Genomic DNA, 25,403 nt, shown 5'->3' on the forward strand with positions numbered 1-25,403 from the left:
AATCTATTTTAACCAATGAGAACTTCATAATGCTTTTTTAAAAATCTCTGCTTAATAAAAAGTATTTAATAAATGGACTATTTGTATTAGAAAATTCTCAAAGCTCCAGAAAACCACCACCTCACCACCGTTCAAAACAAAAACAAAAACAATGGCTATAAACGTTGGCTCTGGAACTAGGATATTCTGACAAAAATCCAGGCTTCTCTATTTACCAGTCTTGTTTCCTTCAGCCTCACTTTATTTGCAACATGGGAATCATGACTGAGCCTCTCTCATAAATTTTTGGAATAGATGGATTTATACGAAATGACATATTTGTAAGCAGATGATCGACACTGCATTCTGCTCATCTTGCTTTATTTCGTTGGGTATCAACATACTACTTTCAGTTGGTCTTTTCAGGTACAGAGTTGTTTGCCCGCAGACCGCGGATTCCCGCCTCTAGTTCAAAGGTTCTGGAAGCTTGTAAAGAGCCCACACAAAGCTTTGGGGCGGGGCCACCGGCTCCAAGAAGGGCCGGTCACGCCCTTGCCCCGCCTCCGGGCCCGCCCCCGCTGCTACCTTTAGAGCCTGGCTTCATCATACCCGACTGCTGAGGGTGCTGGTCCCGGGGGCTTGATATCCCGGGCTGCGAGCAAGTTGGCGAGCAGAAATCCCCTCCTGTAGGTAAGAATGTCTCCAGGAGGTAAATTAATTGAAGAAATACCTTCATCCCTCGGCCGCCTCGCCACTCCTTCCCCCAGTTTCGGGAGCTTGAGCGGGGCGGGTACCTGCGCTGTAGCAGGAGGGTTCGGACTGGCCTGGGTTACATCCCTGGGCCTTTGGCGGACAGCCAGCTGCTTCCTGCTGCTACTCGCCCTCGGATCCATAGCTCTGCCATCCACAGTGCTGAGATTTGCCCAAGTAGGTTTGGCTAGAATTGCTACTTTCAACCATCTGGAAAAGCAGATTAAATAAAACCTGAATTCTGGTAAAGGGCCAGCATTCCCCATAGTTACATCCATGGTCACAGCTTTTAACTAAAAAGAAATCTTAGCACACAATTCCAGATCCCCATCCAAGAATGTCGAAAAGGTCCTAGTGAGGAAAAGAAAGGGGACTTTAAAGGTAAGAGATCCGGGACCCTATTGAGACTACTTTAACTGAAATTTTAAAATAATACAGTCGTATCTTACGACAATATTTCTGGAAAGGATACCTAATTCATTAAAATCGTGTAACAATTACTTATCAAGTCCATGTTGCTGCTGTAAATATGCAAAAGGTTTGAGCTCGTGGAGCGCTTAAAATATGAAAAGGGTGAAGGAAAGAATGTTTTCTAAACATACACAGAAGTGTTTTGCTTCTGCAGACAACAGAACATATTGGTGTCTCGTAAGGCAAAATGTATGTCTTCGTTAAGGTACGTGTTTTAAGTAGACCAAAACATAACTTCCAAATACAGACATACTTCCCTTTATGGAGTTTTTTAAATACTTTTGCTCACTTCTGTGTCTCTGCGTCACATTTTGGTAATTTTCACAGACTTTCAACTTTTTTATTATTATTGTATTTGTTATGGTGATCTGTGACTTTTGATGTTACTACCACCACTTGCTGAAGCCTCAGATGATGGTTAGCATTTATTTAGCACTAAAGTATTTTGAGATGCTGTGGCCTTTCCCGTTGCGGAACACAGGCCCCGGACGCGCAGGCTCAGCGGCCACGGCTCACGGGCCCAGCCGCTCCGCGGCAGGTGGGATCTTCCCGGACCAGGGCATGAACCCGTATCCCCTGCATTGGCAGGCGGACTCCCAACCACTGCGCCACCAGGGAAGCCCAGCATTAAAGTATTTTTAAATCAAGGTATGTACATGGGTTTTTTAGACAATGCTATTGCACACTTAATAGGATACGATATAGTGTACACATAATTTTTATATGCCCTGGGAAACCAAAAAACTCCTGTGACTCGCTTTATTGCAATACTAGCTTTATTGAACCCACTTACGGTAGCTGGGAAGTACGTTTACATGTTTGTTTTTTTTTCAGGCTGTCTTAGTGGTAGCTGAAATGGACAAAAATACTAATTTCTTTCGGTCATTATTGGTTATGGGCCAACAGTGGTTTCTCAAGGTTAGGTAATGGTAAATGCAATTCAAGCCTAAGTATTTAAAGATGAATTGATTTGGCTCACTGCCCCTTAGCAGTTTAGGTGAAATTAGCTACTGTGTACCTTTCTGAAATTACTGTCTCTGAACTATGAGGGCCCAGCTGTGTTCATTCTGGTTGGATATGCAAGGCGTGTTTGCATGAGGGAGACGGGAAGGAAGCTGTGTTGAGCACCTCATATGGGCCAAGAACCAGATGGAGCAGTTCCTGAAATAACCTTATGGGGTGGGTGTGATTATCCCCATTTTTTTTTAATTAATTAATTTATTTTTGCTGCGTTGGGTCTTCGTTTCTGTGCGAGGGCTTTCTCTAGTTGCGGCGAGCGGGGGCCACTCTTCATCGCAGTGCGCAGGCCTCTCACTATCGCGGTCTCTCTTGTTGCGGAGCACAGGCTCCAGACGCGCAGGCTCAGTAGTTGTGGCTCACGGGCCTAGTTGCTCCGCGGCATGTGGGATCTTCCCGGACCAGGGCTCGAACCCGCGTCCCCTGCATTGGCAGGCAGATTCTCAACCACTGCACCACCAGGGAAGCCCGATTATCCCCATTTTTAAGAGGAGGCTGGAAAAAGTTAAATGCCTGCCATCAGCGCGCGGGGCCAGGAGGAACATGGGCTTCAGACTCTAAACCTATGCTCTTTCCACGGGACCACACTGGCTACCGCAAACACAAACCTAGGGAAAAGAATTAAATAAACAAAATATGTACAAAATAGATAACCAATGAGAACATGCTGTATAGCACAGGGAATTCTGCTTCACTTTGCTGTACCGTAGAAACTACGACAACATTGTAAAACAACTATATCCCAATAAAAAAAAATTAAATAAACAAGCGTAATGCTGGGTAGTCTGCAGTGAGATGTCAAAAGATCAAAGCTCATTCGGTAATTTAACAACTAGTTGCAAATCATTTAGATTCAGAAGAATAAATTGGAGGTTATTTGCATGGGCTGGAGGCACAGTGAATACTTAAGTATTAAAAGATACTTTTCAGAAAGAGATAGTCATGACTCTCATATAGATTGAAAAATAAACACATGTTAAAAGTTTTATTAACTCATTAATGAGGAAACTGGTAAGGCTGTTAGAACCAGATCAAAGGAGAATCCAAAGAATTGGTAACATTTATAGATCAGGAATGTTGAAATGGAGGTAAAACTGGTTTTCTGTGGAGGTGAGGGGAAGAAGGGTATACCTTCCTTGGACAGCACTCATTTTCATGTCTACAGACAAGAGTTAATTCACATTGCCTCTGAGTTACTACAATTACTGTGCAGAGTTGCAAAATAGCTCAGACGATGCCTAGTTTTTCCTTGAAGCACTTTTCCCCTCCACCTCCACCCCACCCCGTGCCTTTGACTAATTACCACCCTGCATTTCAGTGGTTAGATGTGATGGGGTGACTTCGCCAGGGTGATGGTTTGATAGGCATATTCCTCCAGCTGCACCTAAGACCAGATTGATCTAAGCATAGACATACAGAGAATAAACAATCTGGGAGGGGATGATTAATTCCTCAGCATATGTTTCGTGCAAGTAAAAAAAGAGTGCCACATATGATAAAATGGAATGCGAAGGGTATAGTTTAAAGGTCACCTGTATCTACTCTTGCTGTAGTTTTGACCAAAAGCAGAACTATTCGAGCCTGCATATTGAATATCTGGACCTGATTACCTTTTAAAGTTGTGTGGAGTTTTGAAGTTGTGTGCTGCATTTCAGTGCTGATTCCATGGTTTTGGTTTCACTTTGGTTTGGTTTGGGGGAAGGGGGCTACCTGAAGGATTATGAGTGGGTGGTGGGTGATATAGGACTACTTCATAGTTTCCTTAGATTCTAAGTCACTTCATACAAAATTCTAGAGAGACTAAATTAGATTACTTTAGTAATAGCACTCAGAGGGAAGTGTTTTGTTATTTTTACCTCCCTAATTATCTGTGTTTTAGAGAGATCTGAATCTCTTTGTCTGTTTTATTCAATGGCATTCTAAAGAGGGTGGCTACGGAACAGGGTGGGTTCCAGAGTACGAAGCCATCAGAAGGCGGGTGAGGTTTGGTGCATATAAAGCCATTGCTTCTGACAGCTCCATTCTGAAGGAGGAGGGCTTGAAACGCCAATGAAAGGAAGGGGCATTGTGACAGGGACTCGCAGCGGCTGGCAGCAGGAAGGAGCCGAAGCTGGATCTCAAGGCAGGAAACTGGACTAGGTTCAGGGCACAGAAGGAGCAGGTAACTCTGATTCTATCTGTATTACTTTGAAGGATGTTGTATGTGCCCAGACTTACAAAGTTTGTTGACCTGTCCTAGATTTGATTTATGGTCACTGTTTCCATTCCAATATTCTAGGACAGACCCAGTTTCAAAGATGATGTTCTTTTTTTGGATTAAATAGAGGCCTTGCCCCAATGTAGAATTTGGAAAAACCTTAGTTGTTGCACCAATAAGAAAAGTGCAACTTTTGGGGAGTCCTACACAGCAAAATGCTCTGATGGGGGGGAAGCAGGTGTATTTCTTTTAACTGAGGTATAATGTATACACAATATAAAGTATAGATTTTAAGTTTGAGTGTTTATAATTGTATACACCCATGAAACTATAGCTTATCAAGATATAAGATATTTATCAAGATATTATCAAGATATTTCATCACCCCCAGAAAATTCTCTCATGCCCCTTTAGAGACAGTTCCCACCCCACCTGCCCCCAGAGGTGACCACTGTTCTGATTTCTCTCAGTAGTAGAATCATATAAGGGTGTCCCTTTTGTGTCTGGATTCTTTTTAGGCAGCATAATATTTGAGATTTATTTTGCCTTATTCCAAGTATCAATGATTCGTTCTTTTTTTTCAAATTATCTTTATTGAGGTATCGTTTACTTGCGTATAATAAAATGTACATACAATGCAAATGAATTTTGACAAATGTAAGTTTGTAATTGCGCTACAATCAAGATGTAAAGCATTTTCATCACTCCAGAAAGTTCCCTTGTATTCCACTGCAGTCAGTCCCTCCCTTATCATCTCCTACCCCAGGCAACCACTGATCCAATTTCTACCACTACAGATTAGTTTTGCTTGTTTTAGGACTTTATATGTATTAATGGAATCGTACAGTTTTAAGTCTTGATTCTTTGGGACAGCATAATGTTTTCCACATTCAACCAAATTTTTGCAATAGTTCATTCCTTTCTATTGCTGATTAAATCAGTATTGGTTACTTAAATATACAGCATTGTTTATTCATTCACCTTTTAATGGACATTTCAGTTGCTTCCCTTTTTTTTCTTTTGCTATTATGAATGCTTGAACTTTCTTGTATAGATTGCCAAAAGGTTTTCCAAAGAGTTCGTACCATTTCACATTCTCACAAGCTACGTGTACAAACCCAGTTGCTCTAAATCTTTGTGAACATTTGGTATGCTAGTGTTTTTGTACTTAGACCTTCTAGTGGTTGGGAAGTGTTCTCTGTCGTTTTTCTTTCCAGTTTCTTTTTTTTTTTTTTTTTTTTAATTTTTTTTTTTAATTTTTTTTTTAAACATCTTTCTTTCCAGTTTCTTAATGGTATCTCTTGAAGAGTAAATATGGTTTTTTTTTGATGAAATTCAATGTATCACTCTTTTTCAAGTTGTGTCCTTGCTGTCACTGCAATGAAATATTTGCCAGCCCTTAGTTCACAAAGATACGTTTTCTTCTAGATGGTCCTCTATGATACTAGAGTTTACGAGGTCAAATTCGTTTTTCTGCAGAGAGTGAGACAGAGATAAGTAAAATGCATTTGAAATACAATGAAGTCACAGCTAAAATGCAGTAGCTCACTAGAAACTGCTGCAATCACCCTCCAGCCCTGATTTTGCAGCAGAGAACAGTAACTAAGCGGTTCCCTGGAGTCACTTCCCCGGTCCTTCCTCCAGCACTGCCTTGTCTTGACTTAAGCAGACTGCAGCTCTTTGAGCTGGATGTTTTACTCAAAGTCATATTTTCTTCTGTTTTAGTAGGAAGTAGATTAAAAAGCATAATCAGTTGTTATTCTCAATCAGCAAAAAGCGAATGTTTCCGTTTTCGGTGGTTACATTTTTGATTTGCTTCTAGCTGGTGAGAAGCTTGGCCTGGCAGTGTTGAAAACCCAAAAGGGGAGCGTGAGCTTTTTGGAAAATGTAACAAATATTGGTTCTACCTCTGTTTTTACAAAAGCTTTGGGCCTTGGGGAGTGAAACCTTTTGCAAACGTCATCTACTTGCCCCGCTGCCCAAGCCCTTTGGAATTTAGAGGCTGTGAGATTCATAATTATTTTAAATTATCAATCTCTTGCTCTGTTATTTGAGATAGGTGTTCTGACTACAGTGAAGGTTCTGAAAATTATGCCCACTTGTCGGATGCTGGTCGTCTTGTCAAGCACCCTCTCCGAGATGAATGGAATGATTAGTGAGGAGGGGTGGATAGGAACTGGGTGGAGACTGAGGCTTCTAGATAGTTTCCTTCAAAATTATTAGCATCTCATTGAGTTCTGGCAGCATCTTCTACACAAGCATGGAAGAGGATATAATAAAATGAATCCTTTCTGCTGACCCAGTCCCTTATACTCCAGGCCCTCTGTTGTGGGAACCATTGCAAAACCGGTTTTGGGGAAGGTCTGGACCCCTGCCTCAGGGAGCCCCGCAGCTCTGAAAACTTTGGCTCTGGGAGCAGAATTCCATCTTCTGGGAGTGGGTGGGGGGATGTGATCAACTAAGGTCCTTTTTATCTAGGAAATCCACCCAGATCTCAGAGCCAGGAAGCCTACTGGTGTGTGTCAATTTCTACAGTTCTTGCTTTTTAATAGCTGCCTGTCCTATGCCACTGGAAATATGTATTTAGAAATTTGTGGCCATAAGAATTTTTATGTATATATTCACAGCCTATGGATTAGGAAATAGGACACTGTCCATGCCTGAAATTTAGATGAAGTCCAAGTTGTCATAGGCCCAATGTGGGTCCCTGTGGTATACAGGAATAATACATGAAAATTTTTATGTGCACAAACATGGAAAATGTTTATTTCACACAATGAGTCTACAAGTTAAGACTAACTGAAGGACATACAGCAAAGTGGAGGGCTCTGGACTCCCTGGTAGAGGAACCAGGAAATGTGCATTCTAGGTTAACCTTGAAACTCACTCAAAATGGGATCCTGGCAACAAAGTCAATATTTTTGTTTGCTTTCCATTAAAAAAAAGTTTTATTTTCCCCATACCATAGAATTATAATGACAAATGAACTTCTTTTGCAGTCAATATAAGAAAAATGGGAGTTTCAGGGATGATATTATAAATTAGGGAAACACTTAGGATTATTCCTAAAGCTATGCACATTCATATAGAAAAGAGTGTTGGCCTGAAACCATTTGGAAAGATTTAAGGATGTGATTAAAGAACAAAAGAAATGGAAAAAGTCAACAACATAGTAATTATTGGAATAAAAGAGGAGAGGAAAAATTGAACTGATACCAAGACACTAAAAACAGTTAAGAGGTTGCATAGAAAGAAATTTTTCCAAGGCAGATGGAAACAACCAGCCCAACTTGATCATAGTCGAAAGTAAATCTTAATTTTTTTAGGAGATGAAGAAAAGTCTCTGAGCACCTCAAAATGAAGTCAGATTAGAAGGGGATTGTTATGTGAAGAAGGTTACTGTCTCCACATACCTTGAAGAAAGGGAAGCAGCAGTAAAAATGTGGGACCTTCTAGGACTAGATCCAAATTAGAGATTGAGAGATGCTGAAGATTTAACAGTAGAACATGAAGGATCCCTGGTGGGATGGCTGTGGATTTTAAAGAAAAAAAATCATTATCCCCCTGCCAGCAAAAAGAGAAAGGAACGCATAGATCCCAAAGTCATTTAGGTGGGTCGCTTCCCATCACAAAGGTGTTGGTGGTCTTTGGGGTTCGTTCCAGGTCACATGGGCTGGTTGGTCACCCCAGTGGTGCACATGGCAGTGTACGCCCAGGGCCCATGTGATGTGCCCCCCATGTGTGCAGGTAGCACAGCTGGGTCTGGCCTGCGGGGTAGGAGGCACAGGGAGACTGCAACCTGCCTGGGGCCACCGTGGCTCAGGAGTGACGCAGAGGCTAAAGCTCAGGGCTCACCTGCTCCATCTGCTGTGTCAGCTGGAGTTCGCCCTCTGAAGAGTGCGCCAGGGCATCCCAGGCCACCAAGGAAGTCTCTGTGGTCAATGTAGCAGCTCCGAGTCTCTGCTGATTCATACAGCCTCTCATGTTACTTGCGCCGTCTTCACTGTAGATTTTGAGTCACGGTAGCCAGATAGGCTGACTTCTGTTTGGAGACTGTCCTTTTTTTTTTTTTTCTCCTTTAACCTATCACGGTAGCCAGATAGGCTGACTTGTTTGGAGACTGCCCTTTTTTTTTTTCTCCTTTAATCTATTGCCTGCACAGTGTCCTTGTACCTTTTTTAAAAGAGTGACGGAGCATGTGAGTAATATGTGAGAATTACTGCCACAGGAGCAGCTTTGGAAAGGATTATCTTATTTGGAAAATGCAGAAAGGGGAAAGAAAAACATCTTTCAAAAGTGCCAGCTCAGAAAATCAACCTGATTCATGTCCTCAGGTTAGATTCAATGAAGCAAAGGGAAGCTTAGAGCTCTCTTTAGAAGGAGGATAATTTTATGGGGTTCAAGTGGAATGATAAGTGGTCAAGTAGCAAAAAACCCAGCCTGTTCCAGAATGGTACGTTGCCCTGAAGGCTGTGGTCCTTCCAGATAGAATAGGTGTTCTATGATGATGTAAACAGGTGTGCTTATGAGGGATGTCATTCAATATTTAGTCTTATTCTTTCCTCTGAAACTTCTAACCCACTGGCTGTATCCACAGCAATAAAGTACAGTGTGGTCATATATACAGTTGACCCTTGAACAACATGGTTTTGAGTTGCACAGGTCTGCTTATTTACAGACTTTTTTCAATAGTAAATACTCCAGTAGTACCCAAGCTGGTTGGTTGAATCCGCGGATCCAGAATCATGGATAGGGTGAAACTGCGAACACAGAAGGCTGACTATTAGTTATACTTGGATTTTCAATGGCAAGGAAAGTAGGCACCCCTAACCCCCCGTGGTTCAAGGGTCAACTGTATTGATATATTCCAAACAGAAGTTTTGGAAAACACAGGCATACTCTGCAGTGCGCTTTGATAGTTAATGTTTTTCTGAAACATTTTTTTTTAATCCTGTTGGCAACCCACTAAAGTTTTTTGATACTGACAATCTGAAAAACACTATTTAAAATAAATTTGAATTGGAATTTTGAGGATATAGTCAGGCACTCTCAACACAGTGTAAGAGGAAAGATTACTGAACTTGTAATTAGAAAAACTGAGTCCAAGTTCAGGTTTTAATGTTGGTTAAATGTGAAAACCGGCACAAATCTTATTGCCTCTGGCCCTCAGTTTCCTTATATATAAAACAAGGACAATACCACCTCCTCTGTCTACTTCACAAAATTGTCAAAGAAAAATTAAAATAATTTGCAGCCATTGTGGAAGACAGTATAGAGATTCCTTAAAAACTAAAAATAGAGCTACCACATGATCCAGCAATTTCACTCCTGGGTATATATCCGGAAAAAATGAAAACACTAATTCGAAATGACACCTGCATCCCAGTATTCATAGCAGCACTATTTATAAAAGCCAAGACATGGAAGCAACCAAAGTATCCAGCAACAGACAATTGGATTAAGAAGATGTGGTATGGGACTTCCCTGGTGGCACAGTGGTTAAGAATCCACCTGCCAATGCAGGGGATACTTGTTCAAGCCCTGGTCCCGGAAGATCTAACATGCCACGGAGCAACTAAGCCTGTGCGCCACAACTACTAAGCCTGCTCTCTAGGGCCCGCGAGCTACATCTAACGAGCCCACGCACCACAACTACTGAACCCCGCATGCCTAGAGCCCGTGCTCCACAACAAGAGAAGCCACTGCCATGAGAAGCCTGTGCACCACAACGAAGAGTAGCCCCCGCTTGCTACAACTAGAGAAAGCCCGTGTACAGCAACGAAGACCCAATGCAGCCAGAAAGGAAGGAAGGAAGGAAGGAAGGAAGGAAGGAAGGAAGAAAGGAAGGAAGAAAGGATAAGTTAACGTGTTAAAAAAAAAAAAAAAGATGTGGTATGTATATACACAATGGAATATTACTCAGAATGAAATACTACCATTTGCAGCCACATGGATGGACCTAGAGAATATTACGCTTAGTGAAATAAATCAGACAGAGAAAGACAAATACTATATAATATCACTTATATGTGGAATCTAAAAAGTAATACAAATGAATGTATATACAAAACAGAAGCACACTCGGACACAGAAAACAAGCTTGTTTTTATCCAAAGAGAGAGGGAAGGCAAAAGGGACAAATTAGGAGTATGGGATTAACAGATACAAACTACTATAGGTAAAACAGATAAGCATCAAGGACCTACCGTATAGCACAGGGAACTGTTTTCAATATCTTGTAATAACCTATGATGGAAAAGAATCTGAAAAAAAAAAAATATATATATATATATATATATAAATAAACTTAATCACTTTGTTGTACACCTGAAGCTAACACAATATTGTAAATCAACTGTACTTCAATTTAAAATTTTAAAATAATTTTCCAAATGTAAAAATTGTAGAAAGAAATTGCATAAGTGATTTGATTATCATAGTCATAGTCATGATCAGAAAGAGCAGCATCTCCTCAATAAGATAAAAACAAAAGAAGATAACTAGTACTTCCAAGCATTGTGAGGCCAGTAGCCTCAGGCTTCTCCACTAAGAGAGAGGATTTGGGCAGGACCCAGGTTGTTTGGTTGGAATCCTAGAGCCCATATTGACAGCGCTTTTTGGGGTAGCTGGCAAGGAAATGAGAAGAAGAAAATGTCGAGATGGTGGGCATGGTGCCACGGAAGTAGGAGGCATCTACCCCTCAGGGAAAAGTAAGATAAACTTGGAGCCAACAGACCCAACCCTGAACTCAGATTTAACCTTTTTTAGCTGAGTGGCCATGAGCTCTGGGGAGGTTCAGTTCCCACGTCTGAGAAATTGGGGGCCATATATATATATATATATATATATACACATATATATATATAATATATATAATATAGCTGCTTTATATAATTATTTGTCTCTAATCCTTAGAACAATCCTAATTTTATGTAAATTTTATATATATAATATATTGTATACAGATCTTCCTTGACTTCCAAGGGTTAGGGTTAGGCCTCAATAAACCCATCAGAAGGTGAAAATATCCTAAGTCAACAATACATTTAATGCACCTGACCTACCAAACATCACAGCTTAGCCTCACCTACCTTAAACGTGCTCAGAACATTTACATTAGTCTACAGCTGGGCAAAATCATCTATTACAAAGTCTGTTTTATACTAAAGTATTGAATGTCTCATGTAATACATGGAATACTGTACTGACAGTGAAAGGCAGAATGGTTGTCAGGGTCCAGAAAAGTGGTAAGTGTGTCGGTTGTTCACCCTGATCGCCTGGCTGAGCGGAGGCTGCCGCTGCCCAGCATGACAAGAAGGGATGGGTTAGACCACTTGTCACTAGCCTGGGAAAGGATCAAAATTCAGAGTGCAAAGTACACTGTCTACTGAAGGCATGTCACTTTCGCACCATCATAGAGTCAAAATATCCTAAGTTGAACCATTGATAAGTTGGGCATTACTGTATTATATAATATGTAATTATAATTAATTATATAGCATATTATATATAAATATATTGTATTTTATATGTAATATGTAAATATATATTTTATGTAATATATAAACTATATATTATATATAACATAAATATATAAATTTATAAATTTTATAATATATAAATTATATTTATATATAATATAAATATATTATAAATATATAATATAATTTGATATAACATGAATATATAATAAAATATATTAACATTATATTATAATTTAACATAATATATAAATGTATAATAAAAATATGTATACATATTTAAATATATATTAATCGCTGTGGTGACTGAAGGAGCCAGAGCCATGGTGCTTTGTTCAGGGCTGAACACAGACACTGTTGGATAAGCAGTTTAGGTTGGATGGGACAGAACAGGTCACAGACGGAGTGCTGTGTGCGCACCAAGGGGATAGCGGGTGGGGCAGGATTGGAGAGTCCTATCTGAAATGTCGGAATCCCCTGAGGATTCTTCCACCCGTCCTGGACTCTCCAGGGCCTAGAGGTCCAGCAGAGAATTTGGGGGTAATAGGTGTATGTGTAGGTGTGGGAAAGCTCCCTGGATGGTTTCCGCCACCTCCCCCACCACACTGTGGCGTGGAGCTGCTCAGCCCAATGCATGGATAAGGGAGGAGGGGTTCTTGGGCCTCAGGCATGAGACTCACTCAGCGCCTATAAATGCAGATGCCTAGGCCTCACTGTGCCTACTGAATCACACTTTAGGGCTGGAGTCCCGGAAGCCGTATTTTCACCAAACCCCCGGTGATGATGATGCGAGTCAAGTTCACAGTCGTAGTGACTGGCCAGGGTTGAGAAGGGCTATGCAGTGAGGCAAGTGCTTGACGAGGAGACCCTGGGCAGTGGGTGGGGGGAGGGAGAAGAACAGCCAGATACCAGCAGTCCAGAGTCTCAGAGTCTCCCAGGGGGCAGCAGGCAGCGGGCGGGGACAGGGGCCGTGGCCCTGGAGGCTGAAGAATCGCCAGCAGGTGAGACAGGGTCTCAGAAAGGGTGTAGGAGCTCCTGCTGCAGCTAAACCAGGAGACTCCAGCTGCTCTACTCAGCCCTCCTCGGTTAAAGGACTCCCGCGCGTGTTCGCTTAGATGCCTTCTCTCATTTTCTCCAGCAGAAAAACTAGCTTTGGAGCACGCGTCTGTTTCTGTGGGAAGGGGCTGGAAAAGGAGGAGAGAAGGAAGCCCAGCAACCCCGGGCCCACGTGTGACCCCCCCCACCCAGGTGTTTCTCAGTTGTTTTCAGCTAAACCCAGACACCCTCCCTCATTTTCTCCTCATTAAGCCCGAATCACTGTGGGGCCTGCCACGTGGAGAGAGCCAAGGGAGGGAAAATGACATGTTGGAGCGGCAGCTCTGTGCCCAGCAAGGCGCCAAGTCCCTTCCAGGTATCAAAGCCCTTGGTACGCACAAAAAGCCCACACGTGCAGGTAGCATTGTTATCCCACTTTACAGACGAGCAACTGAATGCAAGGTGCTTGTACAGTTGAAAACCTCCTTGGCCTTTACCTGGTGCTACTAGGAAGGGCCCTCAGGAAATCCAGACAGAGCTTTCCTGCTTCTCAGAGGTTCATCCCCTTCCTTCTACGAGACTTACTGTGTGGAGAGCTCTTCTAGGCACAGGAATAGAGCAATGACCCAAACAGACAAAAGGCTCTGCCCTCCTGCTTACATATACTGTCTTTCTCTGCTTGACCTTCCCAACTAAACCCAAAGGTGCAGCACTATTAGAACAGTTGTGCCCTGGCACGCTGAACGCACCCCATCCCACCTGATGTCGGAAGCTAAGCAGGGTCGGGCCTGGTTGATATCAATACTTGGATGGGAGGACAGTTATCAGATGGAAAGATAGATGAGCCAGGGGTCTCTTCTCAGCCCAGGGGCCACGGGCATAGTCCTAGGTCTCTGAGATGCACAGAGAGAACAATGACTTGTGGAGTTAGTGCACAATCCATGGTCAGCAGATGGAAAGAACGTTCTAGATGTAGAGTCAGCCGATGTCACCCCATTAAGACTACCCTTTGAAAGATGGCCAAGCCTTAGTAATTGCCTACCCAGGATAGCCCTTTCTATAAAAACATTACTCACAAACCCTGGTAGCAACTCAGGAAGAAGATAAATCCCGTGCATTCTAGGCTGAGGCAGGAGGTAGAGGACCGTCAAATCCAATACGGTCTTGGCAAGAAGTTCACATTGTCACATTGCTCACATTAATCCACTTCCATGTCCACATCCTTCCCCTGATCTCTGCGCAGCCTCATCAAGGGTTTTGTTGACAGAAACAAACTCATTTAACTTAAGAGAGGAACGACGCAGCTGTCTGGGACCACCTTGTGAATGGGTCGGGTGGGTGGCAGGCCAGTGGTGTGACTCAGCAGGTCCCCCACCTCCTCAGCCCCCTAGCAGAGTTCCCACCCCACCTTGCTCTTGCGGAGTGAGCATCGTCTCCCCTCTCTCTGGCCCACTTTCAACCTGTAATTGCCCCTGGAAGCTCTGGGTATTAAGCCATACTCTTCAGCATGAATGTGTTCATAAAAACACTTCCCTCACTGTGGGGAGAGGATGTCATTAGGTTAATAACAGCAGAGCCAAGGAAGAAGGCCACCAGAATGAGGCCAAGTGGAGCAGGTGACAGGACCCTGGAGCTGGGAGCCAGGAAGACCTGGGTTCAAATCTTGACCATGTGGTTTGAAGCCAGTTGTTGGACATCTTGGATCTCCCATATCCTCACCTGGGAATCTGGGAAATTATTGTGTGTTATAGTTATTATGAGGATTTAGTTAGATTAGATACAGAAAAGCATCATACAGCAGGTTAGTTTCTTTCCTAGGACTTAGAGAACTTAACCACGCGCAAGACCACCAAAAAATGTGTGCCCTTTACAAAGTAATGCTTGATCCAAAATATGAAGGCATGAGGGTGAGCTTTCCCGTTGCACATTGTAATCCCCATGAAAAAGCAAGATGTTTTCAAACGTGGCCACCGTAAAATAAGGGCTTTGCTGTTCTTGTTTTTCTGTGCAGTGATAAATGAAATCCTCTACTGGAGTTTTTGTATGAAATGTGAAGTTCAAGCAATTTTATTTCTGGGTTAGGAAAAACGTATGAACTGAGTATGAACTGTTAATGAGCTACCTGCCCCTCTGAGTGGTGTGAAACTTCAGACTTAGAGATGAGATGGGCCCAGTCAAAAAGAAAAGCGGAAGAACAGTCTAAGACGTGACACCTTCTATTCCTAGCCCAGAGTTAGCACCAGGATGGAAAAGGGGGGAAATATGGAAAAGATGGCAAGTCAGAACTTTATCCAGTTTAAGTTTTTAACTGAAGAATTATAAATTCTCAGATCATAGACACCTAACAAAAATAACTTGGAGGTCTATTATGTGTCAAGCACAATACTAAGCAAGGGAGAGCCTGATGGAGGGAAAAGGTATAAATAAATACAGTGTATTAAGATTTCTGAGTCAGAAGTTTCCATGCAAAATAAAGTGTGCAGACAGAAGAAGCCTTGAGCAACTCAGTCTCTGTTCTCTTGGTTTTGACCTCCTAGAAGGTCATGTCCAGACAGACCTCGTTTTATTGCACTTGACTTTATTGCCCTTCACAGATACTGCAGTTTTTACAAATTCAAGGTTTTTGGCAACACTGCCTGGAGCAAATCTATCAACACCACTTTTTCAACAGCATTTGCTCACTTCGTGACTCTGTGTCACATTTCAGTAATTCTCACAATGTTTCAAACTTTTTCATTTTTATTATGTTTGTCATGGTGACCCCGTGACTAGTGATCTTGGATGTTAACATTGCAAAAAGATTACGAGTCGCTGAAGGCTCAAATGACGGTTAGCATTTTTTAGCAATAAAGTATTTTTTAATGAAGGTACGCACATAGCTTTGTTAGACATGATGCTGTTTCACACTTAATAGACTACAGTACAGTGTAAACATAATTTCTATATGCAGTGGGAAACCAAAAAATGTGTGCTGTTTGCTTTATTGTAATATTTGCTTTGTTGCAGTGGTCTGGAACCAAACCGGCAGTAACTCTGAGGTATGCCTGTACACCAGTAATTCACTAGCCAATGTTTTACTTACTTTTAAACATCCACTGGTCCATTGTTTACCAATTATTAGTAGCTACTTATTACCATGTTTATGACGGAGAGCACTAAAGAAGTGGGACTCTTCCCACAGCAATAATGAGTAAGAAGTTTGTTGGCAAAGGAGGGTTGACTGATTCTCCTTAGGAATATTTGAAAGCAGTTATTCATCACTCACCTTTTCAGGTCAGCTTCAGATGGATGAAACTTTGTCCTTTCATTAAACATTTAGAAATGAGCTTTTCATGACATCTAGGATGCCAGAAAGAATAAACATCAGTTAATTTTTGTTTTGTTTCCATTTGATCAGCCATGAGTTGTTTCCAAACTTCAGCGAGCCATTCCTGGATTTATCCCACTGTGATCCTCTGCCTGTTTGGATTCTTCTCCACGATGAGACCCTCAGAACCCTTCCTTATGCTGTATTTATCTGGGCCAGATAAAAACCTGACCAGTGAAGAGGTGAGTTAATATACATACATATCTTGATGTGGTTTAATCTTACAGGACTCAAACAAGGACCTAGAGTGACGTTTTCATTCAACTGGAAATAAGATTAACACACTGACCTCAATGAATCCCATCTTCATAGTATGTGTTATTTTATAGAACTGTTCAAACTACTCTTTCCTCCTCACACTTGCAAAAATGGGAAACCAAAACACATTGCATGTGTAACAAATATTTTCACTTTTGTAGACTTCTAACATTAGGCTTAATGCATGGGAACATGTCAAGTCTTCATTGATTCTATTATACTAATCCTAATTCTATTATACTAATCCTAAAATAAAATCAATGATGCCAGGCACAGGATCTAGTCCTAATAAACTTTTAGCCTGCTGGGGTATAAGCAGAATGTGTTTAAAAATTGTAGGATTTCTTTAGGACACTAACTCCATTTTGAAAAACTATTTATCAGCAGGTGAGACATTAACAGCTTTATCTTCCCCAGAAGTCCCAATTCTCTTACTCAAAGGATTCACCTCTTTTTTTTTTTTTTTTTTTTTTTATGACAAGTGCAACAAGAAAGTGCACTGACCCAGTCGGAGAATTACCCTGGGCTGGTTTTATAGTCTCCAGCCATAGCTAAGAAAACACTGTAGAGTGTGTGGCTTCACCTGAAAGGCTCACTGATGCTGCTTTATTTGGTGATAAGGTAGTATGGACGGAAGGGCAAGCTTATTCTATTGTATTGTAAAATCACTTAGGGGCAACTCTGTTTCAAAGTTTCCCGGATGGAAGCATGTCACTATTCAGACAAAGCAAACAACAGATAGACATCCAGAATCAACCAGTGAGCCCCAGGGGTCTGCTTCCTTGACCACTATGGACCAGCTGGACCTCAAAGGCGCAGCGCAGTTACATTAGCCTTTCAAATCACTGAACATTCCCCTGTCATCGAAACAGGAACCACTGAGGTTGCTGGAGAAAGCAGGGGGCACAGAACAAAGTCTAATGCAGCTGACCTGCACCTGTACCCATCACGCCCCAAAGATCAACAACTTCTTCAGTCCTTTCTGTGAATGAACCTTGAGGTGCCGTGCATTTCTGACTAAATCCATGAGATGACCCATATCAAAGTGAGGCCAGAATTGAGTGAGCAGAGACAAATCAGTAGAATTGGAGGCAAACGGGGTTGGGAGCCCAGCAAATTTGGCCAGGAAGGAGAGGAAATGCATTGCTTGTTCCCACACCATAATTCTGCAAGATGATTTACCCTGTGCTGTCTTCATCTGGGTGTTCATCCAGACTTGCAAGGCTGAGATTTTTGTCATAATGATGAATCACATAAAGGTAAAGGTTGCTGGATTATTCTAACACTGTAGCTGCTTTATCTAGTGTTGTTATCTCTGAACAAGAAGAGAATAGTATTTTTTAATAGCCTGAAAAACCCACAAGTGTCTGTTGAACAATTTTTAACTAGTTTACAGGCACACCTCAGAGATATTGCAGGTTTGGTTCCAGACCGCTGCAATAAAGTGAACATTGCAATAAAGCAATCACACAAATATTTTTTTAATTTCCCAGTGCATAAAACAGTTATGGGGCTTCCCTGGTGGCGCAGTGGTTGAGAGTCCGCCTGCCGATGCAGGGGCCACGGGTTCGTGCCCTGGTCGGGGAAGATCCCACATGCCACGGAGCGGCTGGGCCCGTGAGCCATGGCTGCTGAGCCTGCACGTCCGGAGCCTGTGCTCCGCAACAGGAGAGGCCACAGCAGTGAGAGGCCCGTGTACTGCAAAAAAAAAAAACAGTTATGTTTTCACTATACTATAGTCTATTAAGTGTGCAATAGCATTATGTCTAAGAAAAGTATATACCTTAATTGAAAAATATTTTATTGCTAAAAAAACGCCAAAACAATTACAATAGTAACATCAAAGATTATTGATCATAGATCACCATAACAAATATAATAATAATGAAAAAGCTTGAAATATTGTAAGAATTACCAAAATGTGACTAAGACATGAAGTGAGCAAATGCTATTGGAAAAATGGTGTCAATAGACTTGCTCAATGCAGGTTGCCACAGACCTTTAATCTGTGAAAAACAAAACAAAACAAAACACGATATCTGCAAAGCACAATAAAGCAAAACACAATAAAATGAGGTATGCCTGGGCTCTAGTGTACATACTATTATAAATTTAATATAGCTCAGATTGCACATTAAGCCAATATATTCTTCTACAGAGATGCATGTAAGTATATGAAGTGGGTTTTTTGGTGGGGTGGGGGGAGCTCTCCTTTCCTACTGGGTTCCTTGAAAATCAGTTTTCTATTGTGCTTTCTCATAATATGAAGAATACCCTATTTGATTGGATGCAGACTTTTGTATCCGGCAAGCGACATGTACCTTAGTAATGCACGAATCTGAGAAAGGTAACCCTCTTCACTTCCTGGTGCTTCATGGTCACAGGATCCATTTTTAAACTCTGCAGATCACAAATGAGATCTTCCCCGTGTGGACATACTCATATCTGGTGCTGCTGTTCCCGGTGTTTATCCTCACCGATTACGTCCGCTACAAGCCAGTCATCAACCTACAAGGGATCAGCTTCATCGTTACCTGGCTGCTGCTCTTGTTTGGCCAAGGAGTGAAGACCATGCAGGTCGTAGAGTTCTTCTATGGGATGGTCACTGCCACCGAGGTGGCCTATTATGCCTACATTTACAGCGTGGTCAGCCCAGAGCATTATCAGAAAGTGAGTGGCTACTGCAGGAGTGCCACGCTGGTGGCCTACACAGCGGCCTCAGTGCTGGCCCAACTCTTGGTATCCCTGGCCAACCTATCGTACTTTTACCTCAACGTCATATCCTTGGCCTCTGTCTCCATGGCCTTCCTTTTCTCACTTTTCCTACCGATGCCTAAGAAGAGCATGTTTTTTCATGCAAAACCCAGCAAAGAAGGTCCTCCAAAGCCACCAGGAAAGGATGCTGTCTTAGAGGAACCTCAAAAGGATCATGAACCAGGTGGACAAGAAGTAGTCACTGTTTCAGGGAACCCATATGATGGTCATTGGAGCAGCCCAAAGCCAGAAAGTGTAGTTTTGAGAGTTTTTGTGCAGTGGTTACAAGATTTAAAGGAGTGTTATTCCTCAAAACATCTTTTTTACTGGTCCCTATGGTGGTCTTTTTCCACAGCAGGTTTTAACCAGGTTTTGAACTATGTTCAAGTCCTGTGGGATTACAAGGCACCAGGCCAGAGTTCCATAATATATAATGGAGCAGTAGAAGCTATTGCAACCTTTGGGGGTAAGTAAACTTTGATCTTCCTTTGATGGGCTACCCCCCACTAAGTTCATTTCTCCAGTTGCTAAATTCTCCATGGTGGTAAATTAGGTCTGTTCAGAAGGCATATTAATCTTTTCCAGGAATAGAAGGCAGTGGGGCAAAAAGAGGGACAGGACATTTCTATTTAATGTGTTGCAGTTACTGGTAACTCAAGAGCTCAGAAGTCAGCACCAAGTGATCACATTCTAGTCAGATTCCCAAGATTCCATTTCATCATCAAGAAAAGTGTTAATAATGCCCCCTGTTCTTTCAGGATTGTTTTTAATATCAAAAAGAAAATAGGCATCTTGTGTATAAAAAAGGTGTTTTTATTATTTTAGAAAATGAACTGAACTTTTAAGACTTCCAAATTATCACTGGAAGGGTTTTTGTTAATAAAGAATTTGATTTAGCTAGTGCCCATCTTTAAGAAATTCCAGGCTCTACACCACAAATTTTCAAAATTAGCTTTCTTATGAGATTTAAATCAGAAGTGGAAGATGTTATGTGAGTCAGGATTCTAATATCAGAGGAAAATCTGCCTTTGAAGTTCCCTCTACAATAAATATTTATATCCTGGTTAATGGAAACTTAAATTCAACTAAGACTTTGAAGGTATTTTTCTAGGAAGTAGGAGATTTCCACACCCTGTTTACATAAATTTTCAGAAACCTCATGTGGTGTCTGTTTTATTATTGTCTCCCTTTTAGGAGATTTCAGTTTAACTCCTGGAAACCAAGACTGTACTAGAGTTAGTTCACTGAAATTATCTCTCCTACATTCCAATTTCTGGGAAGAAAAGTAACTTTATGTCTTTTGCAGTGTGGTTCTTGCCTAGATCACATGTGGAAAAGTTAATCAAATCTCAATAATTTGAAACATAAATATCTCTCACTTTGTTAAAGAGAACTATAATTACTAACTCTAATTACTGTCAATTATTCAACCTCTTAAACTCTGTAAATTGTTCACCCAAAACCTCAAGTAAATTAAGCCAGATCTTGAAGACATTAAGATGGAGATTAGAAGTAAAATTAAGACAGATTAGTTATAAAGACTAAAACTTACTACCTGATGCAACGTATCTGTTACCTATCACTGAGAAAAACAATAAAGAAAGGCAAATATGAACAGGCTAGGTGTACTGCCAGAGCAGTTGTTTCACCTTTATCTATCCCTGCCCTGAGCATGTTGTATTAAGTGACTGAGTTTATGTATCATTTCTCCCCACTCTGTGGGTGGTTAGGAACCTTTCTAGTCCCTCTGCATAGAACAGTGCTTGGCATGTAGTTGATGCTAATTAAAAGTGTGACAACTAAATGACTAAAAGAATAGAAATTAAAGAGAGTAGCCAAAGGAAAACATGCTTGAGACATGGATAAATCCCCATTTAGGTGGATCACACTATTTTCACGAATTGGGAAAGCAATATGTTTATCTTTCAGAATTACCTGAGACCTGAGTTCTTAAGAGAACATATTGATGTTTCCCATGGGCAAAGTCAATATGTTGGATCTTCCTTAATGTTTCTTCTTTAGGGGCCCTGGCTGCCTTTGCAGTGGGTTATGTGAAAGTCAACTGGGATCTTCTGGGAGAGTTGGCTCTGGCCATCTTCTCGGTTGTCAATGCAGGCTCTCTATTTCTCATGCATTACACGACCAGCATATGGGCATGCTATGCAGGCTTTTTGTTATTCAAGACCGGCTATATGCTTCTTATCACCATAGCAGTGTAAGTATTACTAAGCATTTCTTCCCAGTCCTAAAACTAAACCATATTCTCTTTTCTGTATTCCTATAATTCTTTTGAGAACTTTGGAAGGATTTTAATCAATTACAATATTAAATGTTGACTACTTCATATTAAATTAGGCACAATTGAGCCATCTTTTCATTTAATTGCTCACCGAATATTGCTAATATTAATCAGCAAGGGAAACAAGTTCTGTAAGTTCATAAACCAAAGGCAATGATACATGGTCAGGTTGTGATTTTTATTTCAAACAGTTTGCCAATTTGCACAGTGTAATGCAATTTGATTTTGAATGATTAAGTTTAGATTACACCTCTGATTTCACTTGGTTGCTTGAGTAATTCCAGGCATATACTTTTGTATGAAACAAAATATTTTCAGCAAGGTGGATACTGAAAAAAGTAGATGCAAAGATTACAAGAAACTATGAATCCCAGAGATCATTTTTTAATGATTAAAAACATTTGGTTCTATATATAAGTGCAGAGAAAGCTGACTATAGGATATATGCTTTGGTATTAACCAAAAGAGATAAGAAACATTTGAATTTCAAATCACATGAAAGTAGAGCCAAAAGCTTTATAAAGTTTTGAGTTTTAGTCTGTGAAAAATGCTTGATAAGTAATTGACAAAACACGGAAACGTGGACCCTGAGAAAAGATCATGAAACAAAGGAAAGAGATGAAACTTGAGGCAAGTTCATTTTTTTCACCAAAGGGTATCTGTTTAATGTATCAAACTCATGTGTCTTCAGTTTTTTTTAAGGCGAGTATTTTGTTAAGGTAAGATGACATTGTTTCTTTTCATTTTAAGAATATTCAGAACCCAAAGCCTTTTACCTGCATTCCAAGGAAGAACTATAAATAACATATATCTGCCAGTCTTTCGAAAGTGCTTTGTAATAAGATTTCAATATCTATATAATTATAAAAAATAGGTTTCTTATGAGATTTAAACCAGAAGTGGAAGATGATTCCAATTCCAATTCTGGCCTCAGTTTAATATGGGTCATCTCAAAGGAAGAACATTTAGGTTTAATTTCTGGAACCATTAAATTGGATAGGAAGAATTTTGCCATATTTCCTTTAAGTATATTTTAATTCAGCCTTTAAGTATATATTTTTTCCTTGTTCTGCCCGTTTGTCTATACTGGAGGAGATTTAGACAAAAAGTGCTGTTAACAAGACACTGTTTTCTCTTCATTTTCTTTTAAAGATAAGAATCCCATGTACGTTCTCATTAAAAATCTTATTCTATGTTGAATGACAGGTTTCAGATCGCAGTTAATCTGAGTGTGGAACGCTACGCCCTGGTGTTTGGAATCAACACCTTCATCGCCCTGGTGATTCAGACCATTATAACCGTGATCGTAGTAGATCAGGGAGGATTGAGGCTGCCAGTCCACATTCAGGTAAGCTGCAGTACTTCCATTTTCCTATTCACGCAGTTGGGGGGGGATGTAGAATAACCTGGTCATCTCAGAGGGCTTTTTCAACCTTACCACTGGCAGTATTGAATTTCTTGGCTAGGCAAATTTTAAAATAAACCATGCCTTAGGACTTCCCTGGCAGTCCAGTGGTTAAGACTTCACCTTCCAATGCAGGGGGTGCAGGTTTGATCCCCGGTCAGGGAGATAAGAACACACATGCCTCACGGCCAAAAACCCAAAAGATAAAACAGAAGCAATATTGTAACAAATTCAAAAAAGACTTTAAAAATGGTCCACATCAAAAAAAAAAAAAACTTAAATAAAATAAAGTAAAATTAGCCATGCCTTTAACTATCAACTGTAAAACCAAGTAGGTTTTGAGCAGTAATCACTATAGGTTAGCATTTGCCTTTGGTCCCTAAAACCCTATCAGGTAACACTCTTGCCTTCATGTCCCCCTTATGTCTCCTCCTTCCCCCGTGGTCCAGTACCACAATATACTAAGATGCAACTGGGAAGGGGTACGTGGCTGCAGAGTTCACCTCCCTTTTAAGTCTCTCAGAGTACTGAGAGACTTAAAATTAGTCCAATTTCACATTTTACATGTGGATCTGAAAAAAAGGGGATAAGGCAAGTAAAAAGTAACCTCAGTGTCGAAAACTCATTCCTGGAGACATTACATATAGCATTGCACTATCCTCCAAACATAGACACGTAAATCAGTGGGATTTAGCGTTTCTTTCACTATTGGTGGCATGTGCTAGAATTTGAATCCAAGCAACCCTGACCCCAGAGCCCACACTCTTAGTTACTGCATTGCTTACCCTTTCATGCCTTGTTCTTCTAAGAGGGGAAAAGAGAGTATTGTGCACATCTAAAAAATCCATATTAAGATCCTGATTCTCGGTTACCCCATCATCCATGTAAATCAACAGCATCACTATGTATTATCAATAACATAGATAGTCATATTTCATGTGTGTCTAACTCTGTTTTTCTCTAGTTTTTAGTTTATGGGAGTTACTTTGCAGTCATTGCTGGCATTTTCCTAATGCGAAGCATATTCATTATCTACTCAATCAAATGCAGAAAGACAGTGCAGAGCTCTGCTACAAGTCAGAATCCATATGGGCCACACCCAGAAGAACCAAAGAACAACTAATGAACAAGGCTCTAACCTCTGTCAACCACTACAGCCTCTGAGCAAGGACTCTGCTGGTCACAAAGTCATGGAGTGCCATAAATTGACACACTTCACAAGTCTGGATTCCAGTGAACCTTTTCAAAGCCAGGAAAGTTCAGCTTTGGACCAGATATCTATGTACCCAGCTGAACTGGTTGCAGCTGTTCAGGTATACCATCTCAATTAAACAGCCTATGTTGGGGAACCCCAGTGAATAACAATGACTGGAAAATTCTGGTTTTGATTGCTTGCAAGGATGTGCAAGTGTCATGGAAACAAACCATGAGAAAACTCCAACCATCCTAGAGTTTGATATTCCTCATTTGTGAGCAGAAATACTAACTGAAGTGACCCTCTTGCTTGGCTTAGATATTTGTTTTATTTTACCCAAAACAGGCAACACAATGGATATTTTTTGTCACATGAGCCATTGCCCTTCTTCTTCCATTAAGTATATTTCTTTAAAACTTACAGTTCCTTGAGAGAATTATAGGGCTTGGTCCCATTTCTAAGGAATCCTTTTCTCTCCTGATAACACAGTATTATTCACAACCTATTATTTGATAATATCACCACTTAATTTTTTAATCATTACTCCTCACTTTGTGCTCTTCTGAGCTTTGTTGTTGAAACTCTACCTCAGGAATAACTCCAGACACTCCTGTGTGGCCACAGAATGACATTCATGCCAATTCCCAGTGGCCCCAGGAGAGACAATGAGCTTTCTTCTATCATGACCCCAGACAAATGTTTTAATGTCGTGTCAGTGTGATGTCTGCCTAAAACAGAAAAACTTAAGTAGAAATTTTCAGGGATTTCTAGAAGTATTCATAAATAAGGAAACACTGATGGGGGGGGAACACCTAATTTTTAGATGACACAGATTGTGCTAAATAAAATTAATTGGTGCAAAAATATTAAAGAGCTTTTCTGATTTTTTGGTGTATTGTGCTGAAAATTGGCTGAGTTTATCTGTCATTTGAAACTTCAACAAAAATTTCATTGAACATTCTGCCATAGGAATAATGAATGCTGATTCAAGATTTGTGTTTCAAATAGACTTTTCTCCAAATCTCAAAATTCAATCTCTGGACAAAAAATTAAATTCAGTCCAAAAGCCAATACAGTGGAGAAAACTAATAACTAATTACATCAAAAGCAAGAAAAGAATGACTACTGTTATCCTTCTTGGTTATTGTCCTGAAGATATTAGCCAACACAGTTAGACAAGAAAAAAAAATGAAAA

The 25,403-nt window shown here is 40.7% G+C and overlaps 1 protein-coding gene across 2 annotated transcripts; it reads left to right on the forward strand.

Annotated features, from left to right (window-relative positions):
- The first annotated feature begins 554 nt into the window (after window positions 1-554).
- Window positions 555-25,079, forward strand: SLC19A3 (solute carrier family 19 member 3). 2 transcript variants are annotated; one of them, XM_067740330.1, is made up of 6 exons: window positions 555-669; window positions 16,328-16,479; window positions 18,962-19,775; window positions 21,332-21,524; window positions 22,815-22,956; window positions 23,978-25,079. In XM_067740330.1, exons 2-6 carry the CDS (start codon window positions 16,330-16,332, stop codon window positions 24,134-24,136), a joined length of 1,458 nt encoding a protein of 485 aa, XP_067596431.1. In that variant the 5' UTR covers window positions 555-669; window positions 16,328-16,329; the 3' UTR covers window positions 24,137-25,079. The 2 variants fall into 2 exon arrangements, with proteins under 2 accessions (XP_067596431.1, XP_067596430.1); XM_067740329.1 differs by lacking the exon at window positions 555-669 and adding an exon at window positions 4,240-4,378.
- Window positions 25,080-25,403: the final 324 nt, after the last annotated feature.

Source organism: Pseudorca crassidens, chromosome 6 (assembly GCF_039906515.1).
Source record: "Pseudorca crassidens isolate mPseCra1 chromosome 6, mPseCra1.hap1, whole genome shotgun sequence".
In the NCBI taxonomy this organism is placed as follows: Eukaryota; Metazoa; Chordata; class Mammalia; order Artiodactyla; family Delphinidae; genus Pseudorca; species Pseudorca crassidens.